A 26,328-nucleotide genomic window follows, 5' to 3' on the forward strand; every position below is an offset into this window, starting at 1 on the left:
TCCCACAGAGGGAAGATAATAAGCCATAGGACATTTACTAGCCATGGTGCTGAAGAGGATTCATTCGCATTCCTCTTCCTACTAAAGCTGACACATGGCTACTCTTAAGCAGAGGTTGGGCTACTGGTTGTTTTTGACGTGTTTTGGGGCCTTTAACTGGGATTCCATTGTCATGTTTTTCTTCTGCCTTCTGTCAAAAAACAACACAGAGCCCAACCTCTGCTTGGAGAGTAACACATGGATGCTGATTGGGCGGGTTTCTCTGCTTTCTCTAGAGCGGTTATGTGCTTTTTGGTGACAGCTTGCCAAAAATATACCTGTAACTGTGTAACCACCCTTCGGCATGACACACCAGCTTCGGCGACACACAAATATACGTACTGCCAATTTAATATACCAAAGATAATTTTTCATCACAAACTACATGACCCACTCTAGGCCAGTGCTATTGCGTACATGAAAACTAAATGATGACCAATGATGAACAGGTTCATAATGATTTATTTGTCTGTAATTTGCAGTCAACATACTAGTAGAAGTTTCCTAACACAAGATCAGTATACACACTTTCCTGTAGGGTCTATACATGCCAACATACACACTATATACAATTACCACTCCATTTTGATTTACTTTTTCACAACGAAGTTACAATAAGTCATATAACGTTATTTTAGATCAGATTTTTGGGCACAGAAGTGTCTGTAGTTTTTTAATCATTCATTGTTAGTCACCCAGTAATGAAGACTGTGTGGAACATAGGGCAGCAAATGTGGTTGCTTTCACAAATTACATTGTACATGATCCAAATCTTCTGAAGTCCTTTTGGTAAAGTTATAACTAAGTCTTCTGGTGGCCTAACCATCTGATTTTAAAGGCAAATTTTCATATCAAATATCAATCATAGCACGAAACTACCTTTTACATGTATACCACATCTCTACGCAGCGCTTAAATCCTTTAATAACACCCCCCTTTACCCCATCCCCTCAGGATTGACACTGGCATGTGCACTGCACGTCTGGTGCACCTATCACAGCTTGCCGGCAGCCTCCAGCTTCAACTTCAGACTCTCGGGCATCTCAGGCGGCGGCGGGCGTGGCAAGCGGAACTGAACTTTGACCAGGTCATAGATGAACCACTGGAGCGCCGTCAGGGTACCGATCATGAGGATACGCACACCCAGGCCTCGCCACAAGCCTGCGTACAGGAATTTTGTCACAACAAACAAAAACATAAATGAAATCAGCGTTGGTGACACAAAAGGTCAGGCTGTTAAAGAAACGCGTGGAGTAACACTCCAAACTGGCTTGTCTTCAGTTGAACAACCAGCCAGAGAAAAATCCTCAACTTCAATGATGAGGATACTGTACACAACCCCAGACCTTGCCACAAACCTGCGTACATGGAATTCCATTGCAATAAACAAAAAGATCAATAAAATCAATGTTGGTGGGACAATAGGTCAGGCTGAAGGGGAAATCATTTATTTTGTTGAGTAACGCTGCAGACTTGCTTGTCGTCAGTTGAAAAACCAGCCAGAGCAAGATCCTTAACGTTCGATGATGAGGATACTGTACACAATCCCAGGCCTCGAAACAAGCCTGCGTACATGGAATTTCATCATAACAAAAGGTCAGGTAGAAAGAAAAAAAATGTATCTGGGTTAAATAACACCACAGCCTCGCTTGTCTTTAATTGAAGAACTGGTCCAAGAAAGATCCTCAAGTTTCAATCATGAGGATACACACACCCAGGCCTCACCACAAGCCCGCATACATGGAAAATTTGTTGCAATTTACAAAACATCAATAAAATCAATGCTGGTAGGCCAAAAGTTCAGGCTGAACGAGAAAAGCAAGGTTATATCTCTATATACCCTCCTTGGGAAAATGTATTTGGGTTGAGTAACATTGCAGCCTTGCTTTTTGTCAGTGGAGCAACTGGCCTGAGAAAGATCCTCAACCTTCAGTCAAGAGGATATACAATCCCAGGCCTCGCAACAAACCTGCTTATATGGAAATTTGTTGTAATAAACAAAAACATCAATAAAGTCAACGCTGGTGGGCCAAAAGTTCAGCTCAGGCTGAAAGGGAAAATGTACTTGGGTTGAGTGACACTAGTCTTGCTTGTTGTCAGTTGAACTGGCCTGAGATCCTCAACCTTCAGTCATTAGAATACGCAACAAGCTTGTGTACATTTCATTGCAACAAACAAAGCAGTAGTATCCAGTATTTGATTATACTGCTGCTGGAATCCCTGACACGGGTAGGCAGCAGTCGGCTAGTCTTCACACCACACTTGCATGCGGCTGTCCAACGGGCTCACTCTAGTACTACATTTTGTAGTTAGTCCGCACACCTTGATGTCCCAAATATCAATAAAATCAATGTTAGTTTAACAACAGATTAGGCTGAAATGGAAAATATGGTTTCAGTAACACTGCAGCCTTGCTTGGAGATGGATTGTCTTCGTGGTTACACACCTGCACTGTAAGGGGTCCACTGTTGGGGGTGGAGCTCAATAGCTACTATAAAGTTGATATTCTTTGCAGGACTACTGCACTACAGAATTGTTTTTACCATTAACATTACAAAAAGTGTTTTCCTCCAAAATTAAAACCACTGCAAAAGAAATAATTCTCACTTATTTGGGAAAACATACTAATCAAAACCATTGGTGGTGATGGTGTTTTGGATTTGGGGCCCATGAAAGAGGAGGAAAAACATAACAGCCTCTATACATATATGAATCACCAGGACTGAAATGGCCATTCATAAGTAATTTCATCACCTCTTACATAACTTACCATTTTTCAAATCAGCTGCCAAAAGTGTCTTTTCTGAAAGAGTGTAACATATGGGCATACTGCTTTATGCACCAAAGAAAAACTAAACTTAAGACAAGTGAAGGATCCAGTCATCTACACATTTGTCCAATCTCTTTATTTTCACATCATCAAAACAAACATGTTTCAGAGCAGCCTTCCTACATAGTCGTATTTCATAAATACTGGTAAGGGTGCAGGGGATATCATGCCATCTTTACATCTCAATAAAAATGACTTTTATTTATTTATAGTTACAACTTTGATCAAATTGATGTTGATGCTAAAATTCCCCTGATTGAATGAAAATGACAGACTAATGACTTCTTTATCCCACTGAATTCCATAACTAAAGACGGAAGATATTTTTGCCGTCTACTCCATAAGGTCCTAATGTACATGGACAGAGTTCACTCAAAACAAGGCAGCAGGACTGGAAGAAAGGTGTTTAAAAGTTTGTATATTCATCTTAAGATCAGGTATCACATTGAGAATGGGACTTGCCTCAAGCAACTTTTCCCAGGTTCATTACCGTTATGTGGAGTCAGATTACATCCTACTTATAAAAAAGGATTTACAGTCGTCCCAGTGGTAAAAATGAGATTTGTTATTTATGTCAGACTAGCTCACACCTGTCGTTTTTTTTTTCTTCCATCTAGAAACAAGAGTTCTTCTTGACCATTTCTTGCAAGCCTAAAAATCACAGCATGACATGAACAGCATCACATCAACAGTTGAAGATATGCTTAAGACAAAGAATGGACAAGAAGAAGTCCGTTCCCAGTCCACACCGGGCCCATGTTCGGTACGTTACAGCTTGCCGGCAGCCTCCAGCTTCTTCCTCAGGCTCTCGGGCATCTCGGGTGGCGGCGGGCGGGGCAGGCGGAAAACGACCTTGACACTGTCGTAGATGAACCACTGCAGAGCTGTCAGGGTACCGATCATGATGATACGGGCACCCAGGCCTCTCCATAAGCCTGGTTAAAAGAAAACAAAGTGTTAGGAAGGAAATATATATCGTTGAAAGTATGTCTAAGGGTTGATAACTAAAGCCTGGGAAAATTGTATGGCAAGCGATTTTTCACAGGTATCTGATCAAAAACTTGTCCAAAGAGGTTTTTGCTTGCATCCACTAGTTAACCATAAGCCCCAAACATTTTTCCCAGGTTCAAGAAAGCAACCTACAGCTCTGCTTTTGAAATTCTACAAATTAGCTATGTTTACATCCATTAAGTGTAGATAATGTGTCTAATGGCTAATGTGGGCAGAGCCACTGCACAGACTTACATAAAACCAGCATCCTGCCCTAACTAACATGCAATTACGTAATAAAAACAGCAAACATTAACCACGTTACAAGATTACTACAGTTTCTACATCTACCCACAACTCCTGTTGTTCTACTGCATTTCAGAAGCGGCTCATGTCATTTCTTTTATAATGGGCCTTTTTAAATGGCTATTTACAATGTCATGCCAAACAAGTACACAAAGGACATGAGCAAGGCCAGACAAGACTGGACATGAAGCACACTCTCCTCACCTGGCATGACTCAACTAAAAAACTTTCTTGATGCTTTTCAAACTGCACTGTTCCAATCTGCTCAAAGACTTTCACACACTATCTTATCTTGTTTTGACTTATCTAAAACTCTCAACTTTGTGCTATGTATATTAACCTAGCAGAATAAACCTTCTGGCTTTCTAAGATTGAAATTACATACAAATCAAGGAGAAATGGATAAGAAATATAAAATGTAGGTAAGCTTGAAGGGTTAGTACAGGCAATGTCATTGTTGAAAAAAGGCAATCATTGAAAGATGAATTACACTGTTTGATTAATATTTATATTAAAGAAACTGTATATGAGAATAAAAAATGAGCATGAGGTGTTGTTAATAGTGAGAGAGAGAGAAAATGTCAAAATAGGAGAACATAAGAAGATTCAGAGAAAGCAGTGATGAAAATCAAGCAATGTGATAGGAAAGAAAGCCATGAAGAGTTACTATTAAGAGAAAATAGAATAAGGATGTGAAAGCAAATAGATGAGAAGTATACAGTTCTGGATTACAATAACTATATAATGATAATCCAAATTTCTGCAGTGGTTTATGTTCATGCTTTTCCTGGTGACATCTTCACTACTAAATAAGCGTTTAAAAGTATTACTACTGTACTACAGAATTATTTCAACCACATATTAAAAATGCCATCAAACCTCATTTTCCTTCCTACCGCGAAATATAACCACTGCAAAAGTACCTGAATTTACAGTACATCCAAACCTCATGAAAATAGCAACTATTGTGCAAGGTGAAGTGACATACCCTTCATGCCCAGAGCCTTGGCAGCCTCGATGGCCGTGCTGCCCTTATCGTTGTTCAGCTTGGAGACCACGCTGTCGGCAGGATGGGACACGATGGCGCAGAACACACCGGCTGCGAAAACAAGGGGGCAAAGGTCACAAACATACTGCAGTAGGACGTTATACATAGACCTAAGCTTCGTCTGCACAAGCTATTTGGGTTTGAAGGACCTGCTCTAAGTTAGAGTCTAACAGACCAATACTTCCTGTCCATTACAATTAGCAGTTCATCCAATGAGAGAATGACATTTAGCAGTTTCAAAGGGACACCGGCTATGTGCCCATCAAATATTTACATCTTTAGTCTTTATTCTACCTTTTGGTGTAAGTGGGCAGGGCTATGGGATCAATCTATTGCATGAATCATAGGCCAGGCTGGCAGTGCTTGACTGTGACAAACAGGCCAATATAACAGAGCCTTACCGATGTAACCAGCAACGAAGGTCACCACCAACTGCTCGCCCTTGTTACAGTCAGCCCTGGGCTTGGGCACCACATGCTTGTACAGGGCCTCCACCGTTCTCTCGAAACAGGCAAACTTCATCATGGTGTAGGGGATCTGCCTCATCCACAGTGGGGGCAGGCCCTTGTACAACCTAGGAGAACATGAGGGATATTTCAGCATCAGAAATGAGGTGTGTATGCAGTGCAGTAAAATACAAAGTCCATTGCAAGAGTTTTGAAGCTGGCAAGACTGTGTTTTAATAATAATTGTTTATTGATTGTTGTTCCATCAATACCTAAATACATTGCAGCACTGTAGGGTGGCAAGGATATGCTTATGGCTAGGGTTAACCGAGACGTTGTACCCCTAGGAAAGGCACTAAACACCTATTTTCTCGTGCGAAACAAAGAAAGATAGAGTCTTCAAGAACCAGTGTTCTGTTAGGATATTAGGATGGATTTTTTTTTCACAGAGAGCATAACTTAATAACAGGACTGTGGGACTCACCCGTTGATTCCCTCTGCATTGTAGATCTTGGGGAAGCCTTCTCTCAGGGTGTTGGCAAACCCAGGCATGGTCTGGATACGCACCTTGGTAGCCTCCCATGGAGCCAGCAAGATGTCGGCGAAGAACTCAGCACTGGCGCTGGCAGCCAGGTACAGGGAGGTCCGGTATGTGTAAGAATATTCCTGGGACACGGAAATAAAACTTAATGTCACATACAATACATACATTATTGATCATGACAAAACAGCGTCTTACGAACATACATTTTATCTTCTGTTCTTATAAATACATGTAACAAAAAATCAGCTTAAACTAATGGCTACTAAGAACTGGAAATCTTACCTCTCCCAGGAGATTTCCATAGAAGACCTTGAAGATTTCGTAGAAGCCAAACTTGCCCAGACCTTGTAGGGAGTAGCCGATGAAGGTTGGGGCCCAGCCCTTGGCCAGGGCACGAGCACCCTCCTCCGTAAACGTAAGTCTCAGACCATAGATGAGGTTCCTGTACTTCCCTGGGTCAACCTGCAGTGGTTCATTATACAGTACATGGTAAGCATAAAAAGCTAAATTAGAGACAGTTGGACTAGTCTTGAATTTAACTTACATTAAAATTACAATAATTTTCAGCTGTTACCTTTTACTCCTCACAATCACACTATGCAATACTTTATATTTCAAGGGAGTTGACTAATGTACAGTAATGAAACTTGTGCTGACCTGAATGCGGCATTTCACCAGATCCAGGGGGACGATGGCTGTATGTGTGAGGCCACAGCTCAAGATGCCTCCAAAACCACACAGGGCATAGTACTTGGCACTCCCAAACTCACAGCTATCTCCTAAACAGAAGAGAGAGACAAATTATTACAAATGTTGACATTTTTAAGGTGGTTAATTCATTAATGTTCACATTTAACACTTATGCCCTCTGCAAAAACACTTTCTTCTGTCCTCCTGTCCCATAGTTTCAAAACTCGAATACACTGAATTTTTTTCCTACAGCAAAATCAACTTGTGGCATTGTTAAAGGCATTTACAGTAAGTTTATTTCATTTTATACGATTTAACGCTGATAGTCACAATCTTATGAGAAGTCCTCACCACCCCCACAAATCTCAATCCCTGAAAAATTCCTATGAAAGGTCTGGAAGAAGGTTATCGCGGAACCAATGAAAGCTCATTCAATTATCAGACAGACAAAATTATATACAAAATGAATGTTTATTGTCTTTCTAGTCCAACAAAAGAGTTTGGGCTTCTTTTTGCCGTCACCTTGGGGGGAATCCTCAAGTTACATTTACAAAAAACAAACACAAAAGCAGTTTCAGAAATATCATGAAAAATAATTTGCACAGACACAGTACTAGATACAAGCTGTGACCTTTGCAATAAGGTTAACGGTCAAAGGCACGTGGGTTGACCTGAAATGTTGGACTTTTGCCATAGACAGATACCCAGGTCATGTTGCACTGGGCGGTCACCCCAAAGTCAGCACAATATAAGGTGACCCAGCAATGATCTCTAATAGTAATACACATTTACTCACGTAAAAATTTATTGAAACACAAAATATACATGTTGTGAAGGTTCACGAGTAATAATTGTACCAGAAGCCGTAGTTTTGCAGATGGACGGAAGCGTTTCTACCCAAAAATTTCCACGTGTGTTCCACTGGATAATTATGGCGCGCTACACGGCCCATGAAAGAACAGAAAAGTTCTGCATGTAGAAGTGCCATGAAAGCTTTCACAGGCCGCATGCCGGCAAATACTGGTACATATCCTTGGCTGTAGGAACAGTAGTACAGCTACTAGTCGATAAACCACTGACCTTCCGCGGCCGCAGCAGCGCCAAGACTTCTTGTTGGAACTAGGGCGCCATCTTTCGCCGGTGCCCTCCCCTCGCACTGCGCCTGGAACGGGCTGAAGAAAGGGTTGCATTTTGCGACCTCTCGGAACGAGGAAAACATCTTGACCTCTGCGGGAATACCTTAGGTAGCTACTGACAGAAAATGAGTCTTCGGAATTCCTTAGGAACCGATGTAACGAGCAGAAAGGTTCAACCTTCACCGCAAGGTTACGACATACAATATGGCGTCCACCCGGTGTGAACAGGAAGGACAGAGCGACGTCACAGCCGGCACGAGCTCTGATTGGTCGGTATAAATAGAGCTACAGCCTTTGCGCTTGTTGGATTCTTCCATAGCTGATGCGGGGGAAAATGAAATCATGTGTAAAATATTTTATCAAAACAACATATAAAATAGAGTAATCTATACTTAAAATAATATGTTTATAATCTAGTTTTAAAATGACAATGAATTTTTTTTAATTTATTATCATTTTGAGATACAATTAGATTTCTTAATATCTTTGAAATCACTTTTATGAATGCACTGGCCCAGGCGTCGACTACAGCGTAACCTGGAACTGAACTTTATGGCGTGATGCATGGTGGGTAACATCAGCAGACGAAACATGGCTGCTCTTCAAACTTTGGCGAGGGTAAGTTCGACTTTGTGGTCTTTTCCCCCGTGAATTACAAATCTTTCCTTACCATCTGATGTCTTTGAAGAAAGGTAATGGCATACTGCTTTATCTCATCCCTACAGCGGTGTTCAACATCGATATTCAAGCGACATTTCAGCGTGTCATCGCCAGTGGCCGCTCAGGTGGGTGGCGACCTTGTCTCGTTTCTGCAAAAAATACTGTAACGTTTCTATGATATACTGATACAGAGAACTGTCATACGAAGTTTCGGAGTTTAGACGTTGCTAAAAACAAGTTTTGTATTTTCATTTGCTCAAATAGAATTCGAATGTTCCATTATTTCAATTTATTTCAATTTATGTAGTTAGGCAAAATACCAAAACCATTGCAAATAGTATACTAGTAATTGAGTGACCTAGTACAAATTTATGTAGAGCTGTATACTGTAAATGTATTTAATTTCGCGATAGTGGGAAAAAGGACTTTTCGGGGTGGTTTTGAGTTCGCGGCAGCATCGTGCCATGGAAAAATGTTCGTGGTGGTTTTAAGTTCGCTGTGAACCAGCCACCGCGAAAACGGTGAACATAAAACCACCGCGGATGTTTCTGCATTTAAGGTATTCATTAAGTTTGCTGAATCGAATTGTCATGGCATGGTGGACATCAAGACGTTGCAATGTCTTTGACTGCAATGTGGTCAAAAGGTATACGTATCTCGATGTTTCAGTGCCAGGTCTAGGACGTAATGGGTTAAGGTTAAGGTTAGGGTTAAGGTTACCTGGTTAGGGTTAGATTTACGGTAGAGGTTATGGTTAGAGTAAGGCATCAAACTGTACCTATACCTCGTGCCAAATTAGTCCTGATTGACTAGGGGTCGGACTGTCCAGGTGCCGAAAAGTCTGACATTCCAGTTGAACCAGTATTTTTAACACAATGGTCAATGGAAAAGAAATTTGTTCGTGGTTATGAGTTCACAGTGAGAGGTCACAGCAAAGACCTCATACTTAGAGACCAACAAATATTCCAACATTTAACAGTATTCACCTCATTCAGTTTGTAAAAGGCATCAAGTAAGGTTAAGTCACTTTGAAATATGAAACTTGGAGCTTAAATGACAAGAGACTCTATATCTGTTGTCTGACAGATGACAGTACGAGATGCCTTGAACACTGCCATGAATGAGGAGATGAAGAGGGATGAGTCAGTCTTCCTCCTGGGGGAAGAAGTTGCAGAGTATGATGGAGCTTACAAGGTACTCATTTATGTCCTCATATCTAGATAATGAATATTTATCATATATGTTTATTTAAGTGATTCAATTCATACATTGTAGTAGTTAAATTCATATTCAATATGGTAGTTTATCATTTCGGAAGAGGACAGTGCATCTCACTGCACATGCACTCTTCAAACCCTGAACTGTTAACTCTGAACTAGCTTCAAACCCTGAACCAGCTGTTAACTAAGAAGTCCTTTGCAAGCAATTAATTTTGCAAGCTAACCATTTGAGAAGCAAGCATATCCTGGCTGGTTGATATATGTATGAAAGCAAGCACCATCTGTGTATCTATCTATAAGGATATCTGAACCATCTGACATGATTTTTTTTCCTTGTTGATGTTTAGGTCAGTAGAGGCCTGTGGAGAAAGTATGGAGACAAGAGAGTAATGGACACCCCAATCACGGAGGTCAGAGGGCACTTGTAATTTTTTGTCTCTTCATGCATTCATCTATCATTGCGAATTCGTGCAACAGGCCATTTTCTAGCTGTTTGATTTTGGTATACTGTACATTCATGCAGCGGAAGTATTAGGTGAAAAATCAATTTACTATTATGATAATTTTGTGGCAATGTTGATGAATGTACAAAGGTTGATGCCACCCTTGTTACTCCACAGATGGGATTTGCAGGGATAGCAGTTGGAGCGGCCATGGCTGGTCTCAAACCAATCTGTGAATTCATGACCTTCAATTTCTCCATGCAAGCCATCGATCAGGTCATCAACTCAGCGGCAAAGACCTTCTATATGTCAGCAGGAAAGGTCAGTGTCTCATGTCCAAGTAGTGGGAACGGACTTTCATGCGCAAATCATTAGAAATGGAACTTCACAAGGTGCAAATCTTGGTGTTACAGGTCATTAGGTGTAATCTTACCAGCTACTGCCGCACCGCGTCCCTGTGAAGTTGATGCGTCATGCTGAAGGATTGTTCTACCTGCTATACCAATATAGATACTTTACCGGTTGTGCAATTTAGATTCTCACTTGGTCCTATTATGTCACACATAAACACACTGTTCTAAGTGCTAGATGAATGAACCTTTTCTCCTAATGTTTTTTTCTACACAGCAAACTGTGCCAATCGTGTTCCGAGGCCCCAACGGTGCGGCGGCTGGCGTGGCGGCACAGCATTCGCAGTGCTTTGCTGCCTGGTACGGCCACTGTCCCGGTCTGAAGGTGGTGTCACCGTACTCATCAGAGGATGCCAAGGGTCTACTCAAGTCCGCCATCAGGGATCCCAACCCTGGTAAGCAGGGGTAGTCTACTTTGAAATTATGGGGGTGTCAACATATTCTTGCAATCTGCAAATAAGTAGGGCTGAATCGGTAAGCTTGACTGTAAACGCCACACATAGCAAAGCCACAATTTCACAATCACTAGCTACATACTTCACCTCAACGAAAGGGGATGGCTTTACTTCATGCTATGATTTAGTAAATGTTAAATCTATGTCAGTGGCCATGGGAATCTAAGATATATGCAAACAGTTTCCCAACTGAATTTGTCCGTAGCATACTTACTGCATGCAAAAATATCACATCAAGATGTGAAGTACAATTTTTTCGAGTGCAAAAATAGGTTATCAAATGGCTGAAGAACATCTGTATGTACAGTTGCCTATCAAATCAATGTTTTCTTGCAGTTGTGTGCATGGAGAATGAGCTGATGTATGGTACAGCATTTGAGATGTCAGATGAAGCCATGTCTGAGGAGTTCTTGGTGCCCATCGGCAAGGCAAAGATCGAGAGAGAAGGTAGGTCATTTCTCCACTGCTGTAGGTGTAAGTGACCTCTCCACTGCAAATATACCGGTATGTCTCCAGTACTGTATTACAGAATTGTTTAAGCCATAAATTATAGCGCTGTTCCCAATTCCATTTACTTCCTACCATGAGATTTATCTGCCACAAAAGTAAATAAATTTACAGCATTGGCCTATTTCTGAACACTTAGTCTACATCTGTGTATATAAGACATGCTAGCAGACTTTTACATTTACTGTTGTTTCCTTTGCAATAGGCACCCACTGCACCCTGGTGTCCCACTCCAAAAGTGTTGGTTTGTGTCTGGAGGCAGCTCAGATCCTGGAGAAGGAGAACATCTTCTGTGAGGTGTGTAAGACCCTGTGAGACATGTAGTCTCTCTCTCATTGGTCAAGCTGCAAGCTGCCACTCTCTCATTGGTCAAACAGCTAATGGCCTATTTCTCATTTGTCAAGCAGCTAATGGCCACTCTCTCATTGGTCAAACTGCTAATGGCCTCTTTCTCATTGGTCACACTGCTATTGGCCACTCTCTCATTGGTCAAACTGCTAATGGCCATTGTCTCATTGGTCGAACTCCTAATGGCCACTCTATCATTGGTCAAACTTCTAATGGCAACTCTCTCATTGGTCAAACTTCTAATAGCCACTCTCTCATTGGTTGAACTGCTATCTGTGATGGCTTGAATAAAATGCATGAATCATCTGATGTTTAGTTTTGCCATCATTTATAATTATTCATCTGGATTGCAAAGTATGTCTCTGAACCCAGTTGCTAAGAAAGATATACATGTATTTTTTTAAACTGTTACTTCTGAATCAATCTAAAGAAGAGTAAGTATTCCCGGAAAGCTACTATTGAAGCAAACTGTAGTTAAAGTAAGGATTCCAGGCTACAGTAGATCAATTTTGTCATTTTTTATTGTCATTTATATGTTTGAAGGTGATCAACTTGCGCACAATCAGACCAATGGATGAAGAAACCCTCATCAACTCAGTGAAGAAGACGAACCATCTAGTGACGGTGGAGGGGGGCTGGCCACAGTTTGGGGTCGGGGCAGAGATTGTGGCAAAGGTCATGGAAAGTAAGTGTAAACACAGTAGAGAACTTCATAGATGAACTTGTCTGTATGTGGATTGCTCGTTCTTGTATCCTAAGAAATGAAGTGTACATACATGTAAGTATGTGTTGTATATTGCATAATTCTTCTTTGTTACTACATTGTATCACTAATTCTTTATTGACTTTCCCTCTTGAGGTGTTTTTTTTTTCACTGCACATGTGACACTGCACTTTCATGGTAGTTTTGGTTCAAATTGTATTTTCATTGTATGCTGATGAAAGTAAGACATCCGGATAAACAATAGTTAATGACAATTCAATCTCTGCAATTTCATTCAAGACTTCCTGCTTTGAGTAACCATCCATCACTCTTCTTAAGTTTAACAGGTTTTTTTTTTATAGTTGAATGTTATCTACTGGAATTCACTCTGCTAGTTCATTCCAGTGATCTCTGTATCATATCCAATTGTAGAGATTTAGTTCTCTTAGAATATTGCTATTTTTTCGCTGCCTATAGTGATATATCTAATCATCTTTAATGTCTCTTCTATGATGAAGGCGATGCTTTTGACTACCTGGACTCTCCTGTGTACCGCGTGACGGGAGCGGACATCCCCATGCCGTACGCCGCGACCTTGGAACGAGCGACCCTTCCTGGCACCCAAGACGTTGTCCTGACCGTTAAGAAGTCTCTCCACATCCAGTGACACACCCTTAAATATAGGTCATAAATTACATTACATGGAGGGGGGCACAGGCTTCATCTTAATTGTTTAAATTATCATATCAAATGAATGTCCTTCCATGATAATAGTATATTTGAAGATGTCCCTAACCCTGTCAGTGTTGTTTTCACAGGCAAATTTAACTAGTGCATGGTTTGTACAAAGTCCTTTGGCGACAGTTTATAAAGTAGCAATATTCTAAACACAGAGACAGAAGTTTCCATGTTGTAAGATGACTCAGGTGCTATCAGGAATCTAGACTACATGAAACTGATGTTATAGTCTTATATGGCTGATAGTTCTGTTATACACTTCAGTCTGGGAAAAGACAGTAATTTTGTCAAAAATTCACATTAGCTTGAACAAAGCCTTGTTCCTGAATATTTGAAAGATTCCACAGTCCACTACATGTAGTGACAAAAAGGCAATCATAAAAAAGAAGTACCTTAAACCAAATTCTGGAAGAAAATTATCACTCTGTGGATATAGTTTTTTGTTTCTTACTGTCAGACAGACATGCACAGAAAACTGATTCTAAGTGTGGAAACCTGTTGTATCTAATTATAAGATATTCATGAATTTTTATGGATAAAAATATGCTCATGTCTTGGGGCGATCTTAACAAATAACCAATTGCAAACTGAGTGTATTTCAGATTAATTAGAGAGTTAACAGATTTAACCACCAGATCTCTGACACAGTAGGGACAGTTTAGAACTTCTGAAGTCTGTTGTTTTGCTGACAAACAGGACTTACAGTAGTTCTGGTAACAGTTGAGAGCAGCTGAAGACATACATATAATCTGTGTAAGGTAGACCAAGGGAAATTGTATGAAGAAAGCATCTCCAAGGAACATGTTTTGTACAATTATTAGAAAAATATATGTGAGTGTTCTTTGTTGAATTTTAAGGCAATATAGATACAGCATACCATTCTATGTGAACCAGAGGGTTTGTCAGACTGTGATATTATTAGTGACATGTTCAGTTTTCCCAACAATATGATTACAACTGGATGAAGACCACTAGTGAAAATCTTTATTCTGTTGTCCTCAGTGAGTAAAAAAAAAAAACGACACGATTTTTGATTGGTATAATGTCAGATCTGAACAGATTGTGTACCATCGATTCAGGTCAAGACTTGTTGTGGAAGACATTTATTTGTGGGGAATGCATGCAGGTATTTGTGTGAAGGGTAGGGTTTCAAAAAGAAGTCACAAATGCTGGTTTTACTTGGTCCATTTGTGTACTATATTGCTCTGGTGATATCCCAGTGCAGAAGAAAGGAGACCCTGTATTAAATTCTACAGTGATGATATTCTCGTCTTCACTTTTCTTTCCAACTCTACAACTTTTATAAATGTTATTTTTTTCCCAACATACATTCCAGATAGACATACATATTAAACGTCAAATATGTGTTGCTGTAATGTCCATTGCACACTTTCCACGCCATCATTGGATCATCCTTTATGGCTTAAGGCAGTGCCTGAGTCACGTGGCAAGGCCAAATCCCTGCAAACCAGGTTGATACAGGCAATTGGCTTCTATTTCAATAATGTTGTTTCATAAAATACCCCTTACCCCCTCCTCTGGGAAAGACCTAACACCACGCTATCAGACATAAATTGCAAATGGTTTCAACAATTGTATGTTATCGGTCACACTATTATATACACCTGTAGTGCTGCGATGACATCATGATAGATTGATCCAGTTACTGTGCAGTATCAATAGAGCTGTACTATTGATGTCCCTTCGATGGCCGAACATTGCAGTTTAATGGGGGACAATCTGAAGTTGCCAAACACTAAAACAGGTGGATGACTATGCTATCAGTTACTGGAAATGCAGATATTTGTGCTGTTTTATGTTTGCAGTTTTCACCATGAACTGTTGACCACAAACTAAATGTGAAAATTTTTGTTGTCTTCTACCCAGCTAAATCTGTTTCATCTGCAAACTTAAAATGGCCGAAAACACAACTGCAAAATCAAATCCCTGTGAACTTATCAAAGTCATCTTTCTTTACCTTACAGCACTTAACATTCGATTAGGAAAACAAATAGGAAAAAACACACACGACTCGTGACTTGTTCATTTTCTCAATATATTTCAACATTGCCTGTTGAAGCAGAAGAACAACTTGTACAGTGGAACTTAACGCTTAGCCATATTAGGTGAAATAAAGTGCTCTTCATATCCCATCACTCCCCACGGTACCACTTAAAGCTTCTTGTCCATTCTTGGATTTAAAATTCATCTTTCTTGAATTTATTATGGTGGAGTGGTACAGTTGGACATTATTATGTAGTTGGTGACAACATGGAGGCTTGAATAGACCTCCTTGGTAGTGTATTCTACCACCATTGATAAACATGGGTAGCATAGCTTTGTGGGGGTGCACTCCCGTTAACTCCTGCTAGATGGCGCCTGACCACTTCACATGAGTGGTTCTTTTTTTCTTCTAAGGAATTTCTTGGCAATGAGCATCGCATAGGGTAAGGGGACTTGGCTCAAGTAACTGGTGCAAGATCTACTTCTACTCAATATTTCTTGATTCCATAAATGTAAAGAGATGCTTCTCAAGTTATCCATATGCACTTACAAGGAGTAATAACCATACATGAACATACAAGCCTCATTATCAATTAGAAGGATAGTCATGAGAGTCGTTCCTACATTGCGTTTTAGTCCATACTGGTAAAATACAGGTACATGACTTTCAAATATTAGCTGGTGAGCAAAGTGTCTCCCTCCAACCCAACAACACAATTATACTGGTCATATAGATAGTGACAAAAAAAAATGAATATAGAGTGACCCAAAGCTTCATTAGGTAATCTGGGCCTCGCAATATTGACTCTTTACTATTTAAAGCAATGGGTGGGTCCCATAATGTAAATGTATCATTAATGCAATCTACCATTATTATATATATATGTTTTACAAACAGTGACTTTTAATGTGTAATCTGTGTCAGCAAGGTGACAACATATTTTACCATTTTTTTAAGTCGTTGACAAGTGGATAAAATCCAGAGGCTCAACATAGCACAAAGGTATTCTTTCCTTGAAATTGTCTAACTTGGACCGTTTAACAAGCCGCAACTATGTCTACATATCTGTGAAGTACAACAAGAAAACCATGTTTGGTTTCAACAGTTAACCATCTCATGCGTGGGGGAAGATTTCTTTAAAACATCTTCACATCCAAGGAATGGTTCAATCATCACACGAGCGACTACTACAAGTTGGGCCAAATATTAATATGTAAATACTGATCTAAAGTCTGTTGTCCATGTCAATACAAGTCCTCAGTGGGTACATATTGAGATCAGTAGACTAGGACAGTGAGGTTCAGTGCCTCCGGTCAGAATAAAACATGCTGGTTAATACTATTCTCTGGCTACTCATACAAAGGAGGTCCCCACTCCTGTAGCCATATACAACACCTGCAGTAACAAACACTACTAGAGCCATCATTTCAAAGCATTTAGTAACATTAATATCATGGTATGGAGGAAACAACATTCTTCTGTAGTCAAGTTAATTGGTTTCCAAGTCTACGGGCAAGACTCAACATATCATGTACATACAATTCTCTCACCAGCCTTCCCCATACTGAGTACCTCTCATGAGTGATAAACATTGTATGCAAGAATATCAAGTTTGTGAAAGGGCAATTGTCAGGAATTTTCTTGGAGGTTCTCCAAAAAGCCCCTCTCAATCAATCAATCAATCATCTAAAAGTTCTGGTATGCAACAACCAGTTCAGGTCTGCCCAGTTAATAGTGAGTCAAACATTTTCTGTGTCTGAGCTTATTTTTCCTTCCCTTGGTGTCTCAGATTGGTAAACAGAGTGGGTATTTCTATAAGAAGTGCTTTCTGGAACCCACCAAGGTCAAAAATGTGTCCAAAACTTTCCATGAAATCTACGAGTGCAAATTACAAGCATAGAATAGTCACGTGCAACAATGAAAAACTACCGATGCCATCAAATCACTTTCCTACTACAGAAGGTCATGTGACCTCAGTGCTTAGCCATCATTGGCTCTTGTCCCCTTAAAAAGGGTGAAATTTTTTAACCACGTTATAATAGCAGTAGGCCTGTAAACCACATCATGGCTCTACTTCAGCGCAAGCATTTATCAAGTTTCCTTAACCGTATTCGGGTTGGAGATTGTCATTAAAAATGCAGCTTTGTGAGAGGATTTTTTTCACTACTAGACTGTGAATGTTTTGTGAGCTTGTGTTTTCTTTTTTTGGTGTTCAATCTGTCCCATGGTCTATAGGGCCTTCTGAATGGATTGATTTTAGCCAAAGGAAGCTATGAAACCATCCTTTAGGTGTCAGTTCCCTGCGGGTCTGGGCGCCCTCCCAGCGTGTGGGGGAGCGTGTCCACTTCCCAACCTCAAATCAACAAAACCAAAACCAAATGGCAGGCAGGAACCTGCATATTTTATAGTCCCTTCGGCTTCAACAAGCTTGTTTTTTCTTTTTTCTGTTTTTTTTTTTAGTTTTTGTACAAAAATCTGTGAAAAACATAGATATCTATTATATATATAATATCCTCTCTCTTTGTTTTTGCTTTTTTTTTTAACAGTCATCATTACCCTTGCACCTCCTGTGAGGTGGCAGTGTCGGTTAGTGAGGAGGCTTTCTCCGGCGTGGAGTGATCGCCCAGCCCGCTGTCGGGGCTCATGACGTTCCCGTTCTGCAGCTCGACGCTGTCCGTGCTCAGGTCGTGCTCCGACCCCTCCAGGAGCGAGGCTTTGCTCAGCGCCGCGTCCGTCTCCAGATCGGCGATGGTCACGTCCACGGTCTCTTCCAGACATGCGCTGCTCACCTTTGTATTAATGGGAAAAATTGATGTTGGCATGGAATCACAATTAGTGAATTAAATTTACACTGTTTATTTACATTTATATACAATATTTACAATTATCCCTTATGATATTAGAATCCACACATTTTGTAAAAAATCTAATACCTGAATTGTTGGATTTCTCTTCTCGTGCAATATTGACATGCGATATTTAAAAGTGCAGTATTGGAAATCATCATCTACTTAATCACGTTTTAATCTTATTGTAAACTACAGAATGCGACAATTTCTGACTTTTCAACCCTTTTATACCGTGTAGTGCGTACGATAATTGGGTCCATGTAAATGTTCACCGCAATTCAGTCCTATGACTGCAAGAGTGATGTTTTGTTTGTGATCACTATGTAAAATAAATAAACCATCATCATTACCTCCGAAGCTTCCTCCAGCTCCGTGCTGGTTACCGTGGCAACCTCCTCCAGCACCGTACTGGTTACCGTGGCAACCAGGTCCTCCTCGTCCTCGGAGTCATCACTGCTGCTGACCTCCACATCGTCATCTGCGTTCTCAACAGCAGCCGCGTCCAGCTGCTGGGGGAAGCAAACATCGGCTGTTGGTTTTCTTTTTTTTAATTCACAGTTGTTTAAGGTTGCAGGATTAGAAAGGAAGCAGCACTGATTATCTATGTCTTCTCATTACACATGAACAACAAGGACACACATACAAGACTACGAATACTGATAATGACATGGAAATAAACAAGGAATCAAACAACAGAGTGATGTGTAGCTGGCATACAGGTTGGTGCCTTGTGAAAGGAAGATTTTACGCTTTTATGTACTTGCCCAATAGGTCAAGTGAATTTTAGAAAACTTGTCCAACCCTGCATTGGTCCTAATCAGCAACATCTGCAAAATACCCTATGTAACCTTCAGGGTTCTAGCCAGCGTCCGTCCTTTGATGGAATTTTGCTTGGGAACGGACAAAAATTTTGCCCATTCTGTCCTCTGTGATTGACAAAAATTGGCAGGTACAGATATTCATTGAACCAAGCTGAGTCTACCAGCAGAATTTGCCCATCAAAATACAGGAAATGGCATTTCAGAGGGTCTAGATTTAAAAATTTTCTGGGTTGGGCCTTCGACAGGATTTTTATTCAAAATACAGGGAACAGACATAATTTCAGGCTGGCTAGACTGGCTAGGCTGGTAACACTGGTAACCTTTAAGAGAACCATGATACAGCTAGAGCCTGTTCCCCATAACCCCATTATCTGCAGTACCGGACTAACCTCTGTGAGGTCCCCATTAGCTGTTTGTTCCACATCCTCCTCTTCTGTTGCAACATCTTTCATCTCCCCCGCCCCCAGCTGGGACACCGGGATGGCCCCGCCCCCGACCTCCGCATCGCCCGTCTCCACGGTGCAGCCACGCCCGCGCCCTTTACTTTGGACCTGAAAATTGTACAATGCATTCAAAATAAGGCTTGTAAAATCACAATCATGTGAGTATTTCCTTTCTTCCTGGAATTCTCAACATCAAGTTTAAGTTTAAAGGTCACCTTATACAGGTAATCCATCGTTCATGAGTGTCAAATTCAGTTTCCATTCGTCAGCCCAGACAGTAACAAAATTGACAATCATCTACCCTACAGCTTTCCTTCATGTACATAAAAATTCAAAATGTTGATTGCCAAGAAACAGCATCAAGATTAGGTGGTGATTGGCTAAGCATCAAGCATCATTGAAGGAGTAGCAGAGCAGTAAAACACAACAATGCGGCAGGCAGCCAGAAAATTAACGGCCAGGCTTCAGTGGGGACAAAGCCAAGATCAGTCCCAGTCTCTTAAACAATGCAAGCCTTTAGAGAAGCTTGTCATGAGTAAACTCACTACAATTACTCTGAAAGTCTCTCCTTTCAAAAGCAAATCTTGAGTGTAATTTCAGATGGGCATTGTATTGATTGCTGCTACATTCAACACATTTCAAAGAAAAATGGTCTTGTTTAATCAAATGTCTCTTAAGCCACACTTTAATATTGTGAATCATATTTCAATTATTTTGTTTGAACCTTTATTTATTCATGAGAAGCTCAAATGAGCCGACTTTTCATTGAGGTCATGAGGGAGGTAAGGGTCAGATAAAATATAACAGGGATGCAGATTATAGGATCAAAGGTGAAACAAACTCAATTCTGATCACTTAAAAGTTGCTTGGCAAATGCAGTCTGGTGGAAAAGGGGCCTAACCTTGTTTCTAAGGGCCAGCGTGATCCCTGCTAACTGAGACGAGGCATCCCCAGCCTCCCCCACTCCCCCGGCCCCCTGGCCCTGCTCCTGTACCTTCCCCCCCTTGTTGTTGTTGCCCTTCTTGTTTTTCTTGTTCTTCTTGTTCCTGTACTGCTGGCCGGGGAGGGGGTAGGTCCCCATGTAGTAAGGAGCAGCCTGGCTGTAGTCATAGTACATCTGCAGTGGCAGAAAGGAAAGAAACAAGCTTCTTCAGGTCAAGTGCAAGGGCAAGGAAAAGGCATCTCGATGGTGCAATAAAAGATGCAAAGCAAAGATGCGAGACAGCAGTTTAAAAAAATAGCTTAAACACTTCCTAATCTAGAAAGTACAGCAGTGTCAAGGACACAGTAAGATGTACCCAGCTTAGGGAGTATCTGGTATTGACTGTCAGACAACTACTTAAGCCATTACAGAATTACTAAACATTTTAGTTTCTTGGGTCGTTCAGGATATACCCCACTTTTGCAGACACAATCTCCAATATTCCTGGTCAGAAAAAAAGTTGTATCAGACAGCTGTGGTCAAAGTTTTATTATTTCAGGTGTCAAACCAAAGTTTGTGCGTCGCACAAGAGTTCTAGGTATCAGACTAGAGTTCCAGGTGTCACAGTGCAGACTCACCCCCGGGTCCTGGATGCCCCAGGCTGCTGCTGACCTGGCCCCATGATACATGGGGTGCATTGCACCTCGCCCTCGCATTGCCATCCCGCCTCGCGACATTCCCCGGCCACGCGGCGGGATCTGGTAACTCACACCCCTGGACAGACGAGAAAAGAAAACCATCAGCACCAAGAGATCGTTTTGAACAGGTAAAGATAAGACAGGTATCTATCAAAAAAAATAAAATTACTCAAAAACTTGTAGTGAATGCTGGATGTCAACACCTACAACATGTTGGCAGCTGCTAAATCTGAATAGAAAGTCTGAATAGCTTTCAATTGTTATCTTTTCTTGTTTTTCTCCTTCTCTTACTAACTGTCAGTAGCCGCCACGCATCAACTTATGATGCAAGCAAACGATTAATTACACCATTTCAGAAAAACAAAAATATTTCAAAAACAGACTCACTTCCTGTATCCCCCCACGGAGGTGACCTGAGGCGGCTGGTAGTTCCCCACCCCTGAGGGGTTGCCTGCCCACTCCCCCACGGGGATACCTGCGATCTGCAGCTTGCCTCCCCTGCCACTCACTGGCTTACCTGCAAGGAAACAAACATACAAGATCAGAAATATTGAGAAAAAGGATGACAGCAGCTTGTTGCTTTTAGATATCAAGAAATACACATGGAAATATAACTGCTACACAAGATGAATAAATGCAAAAAGACCAAAAACAGGAAAATACTTAAATGAAACATCTCTATCATATCAACTTGACTAAAATAGTTATCTTCCAAAAATCAGAATATTAACAATACATGTATAAATGGATTAAGAACATGAACATCACTAATATTCTAACAAAATCTACAAAGACTTTTTCTGTCACACTCAACGTTTGACTCTGTAATATATTCTTAAAAAAATTAATACAAATTCTTCAGCAAATTCATACAAAAACTACACTGCATGGAATTAGACCACCTCTTAGAACCTCCAGAGGTAAGGTCTGAACAACTGCTACAACTACAATTATTGTACTGTACTATACTATATATACTACACCACTACCACACGTAAGCATAGTAAGTCCCAGCGGGGTGCCTCACCAAGGTTGTTGATCTTACCGGCCAGGCCTCGGCCCCTGCCGGGGAGCGGTCCCAGCGAGCCGGCCGGCCTGAGATTGGGAGGGGGCAGCAGCCCGCCGTAACCCCCCATCCCCATGGGGCCCATGCGGGGCAGCGGCATGCGGGCCCAGTCATTGGTCAGCCCCTCCAGTATGCTCTGTCTCATCCGCTCCACCTTGGCGACCTGGTCCATCTGTAACAATCAGTAAGTATAACATGAGTCTCATCCGCTCCACCTTAGCAACCTGGTCCATCTGTAACACAACATGTATCACATGAGTCTCATCCGCTCCACCTTAGCGACCTGGTCCATCTGTAACACAACATGTATCACATGAGTCTCATCCGCTCCACCTTAGCAACCTGGTCCATCTGTAACACAACATGTATCACATGAGTCTCATCCGCTCCACCTTAGCGACCTGGTCCATCTGTAACACAACATGTATCACATGAGTCTCATCCGCTCCACCTTAGCAACCTGGTCCATCTGTAACACAACATGTATCACATGAGTCTCATCCGCTCCACCTTAGCAACCTGGTCCATCTGTAACACAACATGTATCACATGAGTCTCATCCGCTCCACCTTGGCAACCTGGTCCATCTGTAACACAACATGTATCACATGAGTCTCACTCCTAACAAACAACACCGAACTATGTACCTACCTCTGTAACAAGTAACAAGATCAAGAAGTCACTAGGAGAAGTCACTTATCATGTCAATCCTTCCACGAATGTGGAACTGTACATGTAAATCTCGATTTGTTAAATTTAACTCAATTCTAGAGACTTAAACGGCCACTATTCTACTACTCAAATTTCGTAATTACAATCATTTGATCACTGTGCTAGAGCCAGCTAGAATCCTGTTTTTACTGCTAAGATTGAATGTTGTGAGCTACATTTTCCCCCCTAAACCACTAAAATCATCAAATGCAATATTAAATAGATCTACAGTGAATATTTATCAAATAAAAAAACTCCCACATCCTCACCTGTCCATCACAAAGTTCCCTGAGTGGCTTGTTGGCGCTGGACTTCAGCAGTTTGGTGTGGAACAGCTTCCCGTCGAAGAACAGCCACGGGCAGGTCAGCTCCCAGACGATGGGCGCTCCGCACGCCTCGTTGGCAAACATGGCGGTTTCCACGCCGCGCATGAACAGGGCGGCTATCTGGACACCCCGGGTGGTCACCATGGGAACCTAGGGGCAAAGGTCAGACTGTTACGCATTTGTACCACCACACAAAATACTGATTTCACCACTATAAGAGCAGTCAAATCGTCTTCATGTGATTCAAGTGAAGGTTTAGACGATAAGATAGGAATCCTTCTTGATTTATTTATATGAAGATAGCATGAATGAAGGAATGAACAAACGAAGTGTTTTGCACCAGTCCTAGTGTGTCCATATTGTGTGGGCTTGCAAGACCTCAAAAGAAAGTACAAATCAAATGATACATATAGCAAGCGGGAAAAGCTAATCTTACTGTGAATGTATCATTCTCTAAATAAATACACAACACAGACCAGAATGTTTGAGTACAAAACTTAAAACGATTTGACACATATTTCAGTATCATGACTGCATGTAAGACCTGTCTAACCTGCATGGTCTCCAGGGCCTGAGGGTTGGCCAGTCTGGGGTCCACACTCTGGGCCAGGAAGGCGTCCAGCTCATGGCGCCGCAACAGGGGACGACCTGGCCACTGTAACATGTACCTGGGGATACAACACACTTAACTATTAACAGACAACATAGCAAACTAGTGAATTCTTCCAAATACACCAACACTGAAGTTTGAAATAATGATGCTGATGACTACCCAACTTTACAGTAGCGAGGAAATAACATTATATCATTGGTCATCAGGATGTGATGCATGACTTTTGGACACTAGAACAAGCTACCAGTGAGCTAGCCCCCAGCTGTAGAGCTTTCACAACGATGTGGCCCAAGGGCTATAGCAACGGGCATGGCCCTATACACCAAAAGGCGTGAGAAGAATTTCCATATCAACAGCTTGACCTATGCCTACATGTTAATGGATTTAGTATGATTTCAAACAAGAAATCTATCTTTGTTTCTTTTGTTTGACACATCTCTTTTATACTGACCTCATCAATCAAAAGCAGCCAGTAGATCAACTTAAGTTTTCATGAATAAAAAAAAGGCTCAAACAAATGAACCCCTGAGGTCCCGGTTCAAAACCGCTGATGTGCCCCAATGTTATGCCCTTGGGAAAGGGATATAACATGACTTTCCTCACTTCATCAGGTGGAAATGAGTACCTAGCTTCTGTAGGGCTGTTACTCTGATAGGATGTTCAATGGAGGTCCCATGTTTGTGAGAGCCACACCTCAAGCACATCAAAGAATCTGTGACACTTATCGAAAAGAGTAGGGGTCCTTCCCGGTGTGAGTGGATCATATCTTACAGTCTGGTCTCTGGGTTGACATCTTGAAAAGGTGATAGTTACCTGTGTTTGGGAGAGCCATATCCAAAAGAGTAGAGGTCCTTCATGGAGTGAGAGGATGGTCACCTGTTATGTCAATCCTTCCACAAATGAGGTAAATGAAGAAACAAACCAACCTGAGCACACAGCACAGCACCAAGAGGTGGTGGGGGACGTAGAGCGGCTTCAGCATGGCCGGGGTGTCGGCCAGCATGCAGGACAGGAAGGCACGCAGTCTGCGGTTCTTATCCTCGATCTCCTGTCCGAACCACAGCTGTTTCACCTTGGGGACCTGGCCGGGAAAAAACGCCCACCAGAACGTTTCATTAATAATTCAGTAAAACTCTTATTCATAATAACACATAATTATACCATAAGGCTTAGAAACTAATCAATGTCAAGTTTCTGACTATAGTCCTGAAAAACAGTACATGTAGGTAAAGTAGGTACGGGCTGCATTTTTCTTACATTTCCGCTGAAGTGATTCAACAAACAAAGCCCAAGTGCAAAGTCACCATCAAAAACACACCAGCTAGTGCAACACACAGTGGTTAAGGCAAGAAGTGGCTGAATGTTAGAGGCTTACAGAGTAATAAAATGTTACAATATGATATATCTAGATATAAATGGGAACATTACAATTACAGGGGATTCACTTTGGGAGAAACTTCTTACTTTCCACTTTATCTTACCAAGATGAATCAAGCCTTCATTAGACATAAGGTAGTTGGGGCTCAGGGGTTGCAATTTAAAGCACAATGCATCAGTATTAACGTTACAAGCAATCAACTGTGAAAACCAGCTAGCAGGCTCAGGCCTCAAAATACGGAGCTGACACTGAAATTGCGTGACAATCATTAAACAATTAGTAACATCCCTCAGTATCTAAGCTTACGTGGTTTTCTTCAAAAAGACTGATCCTGACTGCCTAACATAATTAGCACTTCAACCAATAATGTTTTTTATGGCGATTAGAGGTCCGACCAATGACTAAGTGGCTGCAGGTATTTGCATGTGTTATATACATATGTTTTTATTTTGCATTTCTACAGAGGTGGATGGGTCTAAGCCATTGGTCAATTAATTGTCAAAAGATGACTTTAAAATCAATATATTTGTTGGCACAATCATATCATCAAATGAATGATTTAGATACTCTAAAACTCAAAGTATGCTTAATGGGTCTATTTACTTTGCGTGTATTTCAAGGCCTGCGCAACAGTGTGGGGGGGAAAGCATCCTTAGCCATAATAATGATATAATAAAAAAAAGGAAGAAAAGCACCCCAGCACACGTATGAAACTGAAAATGTTTACATCAGTTCGGAAGACGTAGGGTCCTCGGCTGACCTTCCAGTCCAAAGGCAGAGCTTCCACCAGCTCTGGCTTCTGTATGGAGCGGCCCTTCTGTACACACCACTCTTTCACAATCACCTGTCGTCTGGGAGCTGTGCACAGATGGGAAACAGTTAATCCAGAGTCAAAAACAGAACAGATGGTGGAAAATGCAGTTCACACAGCTTTGATAGGGGTGGAAAAACTGATCCACCAATGGAAGGAAAAGCCTTTTCTG

General features: G+C 41.3%; 3 protein-coding genes across 14 annotated transcripts in view; 1 reads left to right on the forward strand and 2 right to left on the reverse strand.

Moving 5' to 3' along the window:
* Positions 1-483: 483 nt before the first annotated feature.
* LOC118415435 (phosphate carrier protein, mitochondrial-like) lies at positions 484-8,272 on the reverse strand. 2 transcript variants are annotated; one of them, XM_035820059.1, is made up of 7 exons: positions 7,974-8,272; positions 6,861-6,982; positions 6,486-6,665; positions 6,144-6,325; positions 5,615-5,787; positions 5,154-5,264; positions 484-1,200 (listed from the first exon to the last, which is right to left on the reverse strand). In XM_035820059.1, exons 1-7 carry the CDS (start codon positions 8,110-8,112, stop codon positions 1,034-1,036), a joined length of 1,074 nt encoding a protein of 357 aa, XP_035675952.1. In that variant the 5' UTR covers positions 8,113-8,272; the 3' UTR covers positions 484-1,033. The 2 variants fall into 2 exon arrangements, with proteins under 2 accessions (XP_035675952.1, XP_035675951.1); XM_035820058.1 differs by lacking the exon at positions 484-1,200 and adding an exon at positions 2,925-3,804.
* Positions 8,157-14,777, forward strand: LOC118415434 (pyruvate dehydrogenase E1 component subunit beta, mitochondrial-like). The gene is made up of 11 exons (XM_035820057.1): positions 8,157-8,298; positions 8,548-8,647; positions 8,755-8,814; positions 9,776-9,883; positions 10,257-10,319; positions 10,530-10,673; positions 10,980-11,157; positions 11,554-11,664; positions 11,930-12,021; positions 12,616-12,757; positions 13,294-14,777. Exons 2-11 carry the CDS (start codon positions 8,594-8,596, stop codon positions 13,440-13,442), a joined length of 1,101 nt encoding a protein of 366 aa, XP_035675950.1. The 5' UTR covers positions 8,157-8,298; positions 8,548-8,593; the 3' UTR covers positions 13,443-14,777.
* An 813-nt stretch (positions 14,778-15,590) lies between these two features.
* Positions 15,591-26,328, reverse strand: part of LOC118415432 (constitutive coactivator of PPAR-gamma-like protein 1) — a 29,314-nt gene continuing 18,576 nt past the window's right edge. For 4 of the 11 annotated variants that reach the window (XM_035820050.1, XM_035820054.1, XM_035820047.1 and 1 more), the window contains 11 exons: positions 26,073-26,203; positions 24,894-25,048; positions 23,908-24,022; positions 23,298-23,504; positions 22,279-22,489; positions 21,639-21,768; positions 21,192-21,327; positions 20,533-20,748; positions 19,578-19,739; positions 18,718-18,876; positions 15,591-18,307 (listed from right to left, as the gene is read on the reverse strand). In XM_035820050.1, the coding sequence (XP_035675943.1) occupies positions 18,071-18,307; positions 18,718-18,876; positions 19,578-19,739; positions 20,533-20,748; positions 21,192-21,327; positions 21,639-21,768; positions 22,279-22,489; positions 23,298-23,504; positions 23,908-24,022; positions 24,894-25,048; positions 26,073-26,203 (1,859 nt within the window). In that variant the 3' untranslated portion in view covers positions 15,591-18,070. The remainder of the gene's footprint in view (positions 18,308-18,717; positions 18,877-19,577; positions 19,740-20,532; positions 20,749-21,191; positions 21,328-21,638; positions 21,769-22,278; positions 22,490-23,297; positions 23,505-23,907; positions 24,023-24,893; positions 25,049-26,072; positions 26,204-26,328) is intronic. The other 7 variants (XM_035820052.1, XM_035820048.1, XM_035820049.1 and 4 more) reach the window with 6 other exon arrangements.

This window comes from Branchiostoma floridae, chromosome 5 (assembly GCF_000003815.2).
Source record: "Branchiostoma floridae strain S238N-H82 chromosome 5, Bfl_VNyyK, whole genome shotgun sequence".
NCBI classification, from domain to species: domain Eukaryota; kingdom Metazoa; phylum Chordata; class Leptocardii; order Amphioxiformes; family Branchiostomatidae; genus Branchiostoma; species Branchiostoma floridae.